The sequence below is a fragment of the Eriocheir sinensis genome, unplaced genomic scaffold, assembly GCF_024679095.1.
Source record: "Eriocheir sinensis breed Jianghai 21 unplaced genomic scaffold, ASM2467909v1 Scaffold111, whole genome shotgun sequence".
In the NCBI taxonomy this organism is placed as follows: domain Eukaryota; kingdom Metazoa; phylum Arthropoda; class Malacostraca; order Decapoda; family Varunidae; genus Eriocheir; species Eriocheir sinensis.
In genome coordinates, this window is record NW_026110419.1 from 682501 (window position 1) to 691246 (window position 8746).

The 8746-nt window shown below is 47.0% G+C and overlaps 1 protein-coding gene across 5 annotated transcripts in view; it reads right to left on the minus strand.

Annotated features, from left to right (window-relative positions):
* The window catches only part of LOC126989250 (syntaxin-binding protein 5-like), a 45044-nt gene extending 43693 nt beyond the window's left edge, over positions 1-1351 (minus strand). For 3 of the 5 annotated variants that reach the window (XM_050847897.1, XM_050847894.1, XM_050847893.1), the window contains exons 1-2: positions 1188-1335; positions 1-1093 (exon numbers count right to left, since the gene is read on the minus strand). The exon at positions 1-1093 is cut by the window's left edge and continues 147 nt beyond it. In XM_050847897.1, the coding sequence (XP_050703854.1) occupies positions 1-1093; positions 1188-1334 (1240 nt within the window). In that variant the 5' untranslated portion in view covers position 1335. Of the gene's footprint in view, positions 1094-1187 lie in introns of all 5 variants that reach the window. The other 2 variants (XM_050847896.1, XM_050847898.1) reach the window with 2 other exon arrangements.
* Between the last annotated feature and the right edge of the window lie 7395 nt (positions 1352-8746).

The window sequence follows — 8746 nt, forward strand, 5'->3', positions numbered from 1 at the left end:
GGGGGGGACGCGTAGGCTTGCCGGCGAGGTCAAACAGGGTCAAATTTGGCCTCTGGGTGGTCAAATTCTCAGTGTCGGTTGACCCTGCGCTCTGATTGGCCGGTTTTGAGGCATCTGCGCTGTGATTGGCCGATACAGGAGGTGTTTTGGGGCTGTCTGGGCTGTGATTGGTCGATTTTGTGGGCTCTGGATTGTCATTGGCGGGATTTTCTGCTGTTTTGGGGCTTCCTGGGCTGCGATTGGTCGATTCTGGGGGTTCTGGTCTCTCATTGGCTGGATATTTAGGGCTTTCTGGGCTGTGATTGGTCGATATTGGGGGCTCTGGACTCTCATTGGCTGGTTTTTCTGCTGTTTTGGGACTTCCTGGGCTCTGATTGGTGGGTTTCTCAGGCTCTGGGTTCTCATTGGTCGCTTCTGGAGGCGTGTCTGCGGCTCCTGGGCTCTGATTGGCTGGCTCTGGGGGCGTGTCTGGGCTCCCTGCACTGTGATTGGCTGCTGGGTTTGTTTGTGTTTGGGAGGAGTCTTGAAGGCTGCCTGCGTTCTGATTGGCTGCTGGGTGTGTTTGGGAGGAGTCTTGAGGGCTGCCTGCATTCTGATTGGCTGCTGGGTGTGTTTGGGAGGTGGCTTGGGGGCTGCCTGCGTTCTGATTGGCTGCTGGGCTTGTTGGGGTTGGGCTACCTGCGTTCTGATTGGCTGCTGGGTTTGTTTGTGTTTGGGAGGTGGCTTGAGGGCTGCCTGCGTTCTGATTGGCTGCTGGGCTTGTTGGAGTTGAGATCCCTGCGCTCTGATTGGTCGATTCGCTGCTATTGGTAATGACTAGATTATTATTATTGTTATTTTCTATATTCTCTTCTTCTTCTTCTACTTGTGGGCTGTTCTTTGAGTCTTCCTCCTCCTCCTCCTCTTCCTCCTCCTCTTCCTCCTTCCTCTCCAGCTTAAAGGAGAAGAACCTCTTAATACTTCTCCCTTCAAACATCTTCTTCTTCTTCTTCTTCTTCTTCCCCTCCTCCTCCTCCTCCTCCTCCCCCCCTTCCTCCTCCTCCTCCTCTTCTCTCCGGAGGTAAAATGTAGATGATCCGATTTCTCTGCCCCCCTTCAAGGTAACAGTAGTAGTAGTAGTAGTAGTAGTAGTAGTAGTAGTAGTAATAACAATAATAATAATAATAATAATAACAAAAAATACTTACTTGATCGGACGCCGGGGATTTACACCTATCCTCCTCTCCTCCTCCTCCTCCTCCTCCTCCTCCTCCTCCTCCTCCTCTCTTGGGTGACCTTGGTGCCCTCTGGTAGGGGTCAGCGGAGCCATAAAGGTCAGGCGTTCCCATGGTCATCAGGCAAGTCCGGGCCAGATAGTCCACAATGACAAGTCCAGATTCATTTCCATAAGACAGCCTGGAACAGTAGTAGTAGTAGTAGTAGTAGTAGTAGTAGTAGTAGTAGTAGTAGTAGTAGTTAATGGTAATCTCTATCTCTTCCTTATATGTAATTATCTTGGGTTTTGTAAAGAAAGTTTGGTTTAGTGGGCGCAACATCTGTGGTCATATGCCGGAGAGAGACAGAAGGGGAAGGAATTATAGGAGAAGGGAACAGACCCCAGGAGACGGGACACAACATCTGTGGTCATATGCCGGAGAGAGACAGGAGGGGAAGGAATTATAGGAGAAGGGAACAGACCCCAGGAGATGGGACACAACATCTGTGGTCATATGCCAGAGAGAGACAGAAGGGGAAGGAATTATAGGAGAAGGGAACAGACCCCAGGAGATGGGACACAACATCTGTGGTCATATGCCGGAGAGAGACAGGAGGGGAAGGAATTATAGGAGAAGGGAACAGACCCCAGGAGACGGGACACAACATCTGTGGTCATATGCCGGAGAGAGACAGAAGGGGAAGGAATTATAGGAGAAGGGAACAGACCCCAGGAGACGGGACACAACATCTGTGGTCATATGCCGGAGAGAGACAGAAGGGGAAGGAATTATAGGAAAAGGGAACAGACCCCAGGAGATGGGACACAACCCCTGATTAATACCTGGAACCCATAATGAATATATATATATATATATATATATATATATATATATATATATATATATATATATATATATATATATATATATATATATATATATGTGTGTGTGTATATTAGGGTGACACTTATTTTAGTGTAAAAAATTTTTTTTAGAATTTCTACTGGGACGGGCGGCCGAATTGTGAGGTTTCGACCAAAAATGACGTGCATTAAATATTTTTTAAAAATATTGATATTTAGAGGTCGCTCAGTGAGGTGTAAAATTGTGATATTTTTTCTGATTTTTTTCCCCGTATATTTGTTAAATATGTTTCGTGTTCAGTTATCGTGTTTAAATATTAGGATATGGCGATTGTTCTATGTTCAGTACCAATTGTTCGAGCTTGAAGGTCATTCCTTTCTAGGTCCCCCTCATTCTGTGTAATGAGTATTAGCCGCTCAAAGGGCGGGGGTGTCATGGGCGTCAATCTCCCACTCATTGTCGCCTAGTTTGGGTCTCGCAAGACCTGCTGACGGTAGGGAAGGACCTTCGGTGCGCCTCTACAACTTGTAACAGATACTGCTTTTGTCCTTCATCCTTGGTTAGGGCCAAGTTATATGTCTGCATCATAGCAACTCCGCGCTCCGCGAAGTCGTTGACAACTCGAAGGGCTCTGATGCGGCGTTGGGCATCCAAGTAGGCCGGATCCTTGTTCCAGGCAGCAGGGTCACTGGCGAGAAAGGTCATATCGATGCTCATGAGCTGCAACAGCTTCATTGATCCTGTTGTCACGAAGTCCGCGATAGTCTTATTGGTGAAGGTGGCTAATATGGTGTCAACTGTGGCTCGACGTGGAGGGTCCTCTGAACCTTCTTGCTCCTTGGAGGCCTTCACCATATCTCGTTTTGTCGCTAGGCTAACGTTGTCGTCGAAGAACGCCAGAGCTACCAACCGCTCACTTAAATACCACAGGTGGCGCCCCAATGTCGCAGATGTGGCTTTCGCCACATCCGTATCCGGGTAGGCCAGCAGGCTTTTCAGTAGGGCTAGGTCCTGAGCCGGAGCTGACGTTGGGCATGGAGCCTTGTACCAGGGGGCCACATAGGTGGAGACGCTGAACTCTACGAACCGCTTGATCCTTGAAAGCTCCGCTCGTGTTAGCTGGAATTTATCTTGGTCACGGAACAAGAACACCTTCACCGCATAAATGATTTTTGCCATCCATCGTGAACGATGTAGAGCACCAGGGCGGGTGATACGGATGCGCTTCGGCTGGCCACCAAGGACGATGATTGAAAGTTCAAGTAACTCACGGTAATCGTCTCGTGGGTGCTGCCCGTCGAGGAGGCGCTGAAACTCCACCAACAGATCATCACGTCGCTCACGGAGGTTTTGTGACATTTTGTCCATCTCCATTGCCTTCGGTGTCGTCCTGTCCAAGTATTCCCACTTTCCTTTGAACCTTTTGAAAAGTTGAATTTCAGGACCGCTAGAGGGTCCAAAGCAAGTGAAGAACGCCTTCTCACAGATTAATTCGTAAATGTGGTGGCGACAGGCAAGGTGGAGGACATCACGCCCTAGTCGTTGTTTACAATGGAACATGCCCCTGCTGCCAAACCAGTGTTAGAAGCGGTGGTGTCAAAGGAGAGAGCAACCACCCGATTCTCAACTCCCCAATCTTCGAGTGTTGTTATAATGGCGTGAGCAGCGGCCTGTCCGGTTCCATTGGGGAGACTAGGCACGGCGAGGAGCTTTTCCACTCCGTCTCCGGAAACCAGTACTGGAAGAAGGTCGACGGCTGGGCCTCCATCCGCTGTGGGGATGATCTTACCATCCCAATGAACAGTGAGCGGAACGGACGGCTTGAAGGATTTCTTGATCTCCGCAGCCGCTACAGCGCGGAATTTTCGCCGATCCCGTCGGAAGGACTCACGATTTATCACGAGTTGGTTGGGATCGTGTCCGAGGCTTCGAGCAGCAGCACTGATGAGGTGAACTGCGTCACGGTCGGAAGTCAAGGTCCGATCCAATGCGGCAGACAAGTGACTGTCCAGTACCTTCTTCGACGATCGCGGACGCTTAGACGGGGGCATCTGGGACGCAGATGGACCAGCGCCTTCATCAAATGGTCGTTTTGGGGAGCACGTTGAACTTGAGCTCGATGAAAGTTCGGCCGTTTCATCCACCTTCTCTTGCTCTTGAAGAGCCTTTGTCACACGGCGTTGCTCTTCTTTTCGTTTCTGCGTCGAGACTCTTGCTTTGCCAGGGACATGTCCCTTGAAATCATCGACCCTCGCCTTCCGTCCTCCCTCTGAGCCATCAAAAACTCCCGATCTTCTTCCAGCGTGATCATCGACATCGCATTTGCGTGAGCAATGTCGAAAAGATTTTCGAGCGAGTCGACGAACTTTCGCTCATTCGCCTTTTGGGTCGCTGTTGCTCTGTTCTTGTTCTTTTTCAGTGCCACCCATTTCTCATACAAACGGATGATATTTTCTGCTCGCTGCGGCTTCTGCATAGGAATTCGAGCGCGCTTCCAGAATTCTTCCACCACTGCCATAGTATCCACTGCTGCGTCGTTCTTGGTCTTTCTCTGTTGCAGATGGTGATATAGGAACACCTGCAGCACCTGCTTCTTTGACGGCCGCTTAGTTCCAGTGATGGAGTGCTCCAACGAGCCAAGTAAATAAACCTCGGTCTTAGATCTTGTAGATGCCATTGCCACGGTGAAAAGAAAACAGTAGGCTAAGGCAGTGGAGCGCACGCTGTGCAACAACCGTCCCGCAGTGACGCGTGTAGCTGACTGAACAACAGCTGCACAGCAGGGCACACTTGCCACTCAACACTGCCCCAAAACATACAAGAATTGAACGCGTACCGTACGCGACTTACTACGCGTTTTATACGAGTTATTATGTTCGTGCCAGGTTTGATGTTTGAATTAACAATTATTATAGAAGGTATATTATACAATATGCAATATTATCTGGAATACTATCATATTTGAATCTTGCATTAGATTCTCTCAACATCACACACTTTGAACGATATTTGCAAAAATAAGGATTTTGACACAATTATTCCAAACTTTGACCTCCTTGAGCGACCTCTTGATATTAATATTTTTAAAAAATATTTTACATACGTTGCTTCTGGTCGGAACCTCACAATTTGGCCGCCCGTCCCAGTAGAAAATCGAAAATTCGAATTTAAGTGTCACCCTAGTGGTCATTGTGGTGGCGGTGGTGTTAGTGGTGTTGGTGGTGATGGTAGTGAACGATCAAGGAGGAGATGACGGATGTTGGTGGTGATGGTGTTTTTGGTGGTTCTGGTTGTGGTGATGATAGTGAACGATCAAGGTGGAGATAATGGTTGGTGGTGGTGGTTGTGGTGGTTGTGAAGTCTTTAGTTTTTTCTTTTTTTTTTTACGTCTGGTTTCCATCGTGTCTCTTGCCTATCTCATTTACCTCATTTCGAATGCATAGACACCGGGCTTGTAGTAATTAAACAAACTCAGCCAAGAAGACTCTGACAAGCAGGAAACTGATCACTGGATGAAAACTTGTCCAATGACGGGATATCCTCCGATGAAAATGCGCTCCCAGAAAATTACGTTAAAAAAATATGTTGAAAATGCACCCAGTGACTAAAAAAGGTAAATTATTCTCATATATTTTTCGTCAGTAGAAAATGAATCAACAGTTTCAGTGGGAAGTCACGTAGGTTGTGGGATAGATGTGTGGAGAAGGGGCATTAAGGGATAAATGGGAAAGTCATATAAAAAGGATAAAAAGGATAAAAAGGATAAAAGGCATAGTCAGACCACACATCCCAGGAAGAACAAGATATAATTTGAAATGGAAATGCGACCTTCGGTACACCAAATACAGGGTCAGCTTTCCCTTGCAGCTTGTTTCTTGTTCCTTGTGCGATGTGTGGCCTGACTCTCCCACTGGAACCTAGAAAAAAATGGCTCTGTCCCTTACGTCCTTCTCCTGACGCCCTCCCTACATTCTCCTCGCCTTCCTATACCTTCCCTCCCTTTCCTGCACCCTTTTCCATTTATGCCAGCCTTTTCTATCACCCTTCGTTAATACCCTATAGCTCTCTACATCTTCCTATACCTTTCTACACCCATACACAGCCTTCTTACACCCCCTACACCCCCTTACACCCTCCATTCACCCCCTAAAACTCCCTACACTCTTTCAAACATATTGGACATTGGAGGAGTTGCTCAAAACAATGAGGGCCGAAAAGAAAAAAAAGAAAACTAACCCACATGATCAATAAGAGTAAGAAAGGAAATATTGATGTAATAAGATATATGAAAAAATGTAAATAAAGATTGAATTGCTGGCTTAGGGAATACCGGCACTTCTAATAATGGCTTCACCTGGATGCTCTTACAATGGGATCAGTGTAAAGCGAATTAAGAACAGGTGCGCAAGGGCTACCTGATGGCTTCCTAACAAGGGACGCTGCAAAAACCTATTGCGGGATCACGTTACGAGAGAGAGAGAGAGAGAGAGAGAGAGAGAGAGAGAGAGAGAGAGAGAGAGAGAGAGAGAGAGAGAGAGAGAGAGAGAGAGAGAGAGAGAGAGAGAGAGAGAGAGAGAGAGAGAGAGAGAGAGAGAGAGAGAGAGAGAGAGAGAGAGAGAGAGAGAGAGAGAGAGAGAGAGAGAGAGAGAGAGAGAGAGAGAGAGAGAGAGAGAGAGAGAGAGAGAGAGATCTATTTTCACGGGGATTCGGGTTGTTCTGAAGGGCATGTGATAGCTCGGGCGAGGCAAGATGAATGGATCTGTTAAAAGCGGGAATATCTGATCCTCTCCATTGTTTATCTTCTCAAACCGACTTTAGCCTCGATCCGACAAAAGGTACAACACTCAGATTTCACTTTAGAGCTGCGATAAACCCCTGCAACACACACACACACACACACACACACACACACACACACACACACACACACACACACACACAAACACGATGTAAGTTTTCCAGAAGTAGTAAGTGTTTTGCTTTAAGAATAATCTCCTCCTGGTATTACTGTCGTGCCCTGAAATGGATTACAGTGGAGGAGGATAAGTAGGAGGAGGAGGAGGAGGAGGTATCAAGAACTATAGGCAAAAAGAAAAGTGTTGTAACTTGAACAGGAAGAGAAACGAGAAGAGAAAGAAGAGAAAAAAGCGAAGCAGGAACACGAGTACCAGGAAGAAAAAAGAAATAGGAGCGCTTGGAAGGAAGAAAAAAAAGGGAAACGAGCGCAAAAAAAAACTCTAAAAGGGAAGAGAAATACGAGGAACAGGAGAAGGAAGAGGAAGAAGAAGGAGGGGAAGAAAGGAGGAGGAGGAAGGAGAAGAAGGAGAAGCGGAAGAGGGCTCACCTGGGAGGAACTCATTCACCGGAAGGAAGGGAGGGAGGGAAGGAGGAAGAAGGAAGAAGGAAGTCTCTTGTGGAGGAAAAAAGTGAATTTTCTCCTGAGGGAAACTCGGTGCCTAATAGGATTGCTTTGCCCAATAACGTTTTTTCCTTGCCGTCTTTTTTCCCCATACTTCTTTTCCCGACACCCTCTTCCTGCCATACTTTCCTCCTCGTCTAATCGGTCTTTTTCTCTCACCTCTGAATGTTAATCGTTTAGGATAGGCTTTATTTTACTTTGCTTTTATGCGTGAGGCAGAGTGAGGAGGACCCACAAAATGAAATTAAGAGGAGAAGGAGGAGGAGGAGAAGGAGGATGAAAAAGAGGCGAAGGAGGAAGAGGAAGAGGTAGAGAAAGAATAAGAGAAAGAGAAAGAAAATGAAAAAGTAAAAGGAAAGAGAAAAGGGAGAGAAAAAGAAGCAAACAGGAGGAGGAGAAAGAAGAAGAAGAAGAAAGGGAACAAAGCAGTAACAAGAAAATACAGAAAAAAAAGTAAGAGAAGATTGAAATAATAAGCTGAAAAAGGTGAGAGAAGAGAGGAATACTGAGACGAAGGAGAGCAGGGCAGCGCTGGATGGGAATTGCTAAGCCTGTGAATAAAGATGAGAGAGAGAGAGAGAGAGAGAGAGAGAGAGAGAGAGAGAGAGAGAGAGAGAGAGAGAGAGAGAGAGAGAGAGAGAGAGAGAGAGAGAGAGAGAGAAAAGTACAAATCCTCTTTCTGCCTCCCCTACCACTTTATACACACACGCACACACACACACACACACACACACACACACACACACACACACACACACACACACACACACACACACACACACACACACACAGATAGAGAAAAAGCAAGAGAGAGAGAGAGAGAGAGAGAGAGAGAGAGAGAGAGAGAGAGAGAGAGAGAGCATTGTTTCCTCGTCAGCTCTCCCGGTAAGGACTCCCTCTTACACTCCTGCAGGACACTGAAGGATGGAAGGAGCGAAGGAACGCCCCCATACTGACATAGGATATCAGCCGTTCCGTGGTGGTGGTGGTGATGATGATGCTGATGGTAGTTCGTAGTGGTGGTGATGGTGGTGGTGATGGTGATGGTAGCTGGTGATGGTGGTCGTGGTGATGGTGGTCGTGGTGATGGTGGTGGTAGCGGTGGTGGGGATGGTGGTGGTGGTGGTGGTGGGGATGGTGATGATGGTAGTTGGTAGCGATGGATTATATAGTTTTCTTTTATGTTTTTTTATATAGTTTTTTTACTGATGGTTTGTAGTTGTTTTCCTTTTGTTTAGTGTATTGATAGTCGTGCCATTGTAAACTC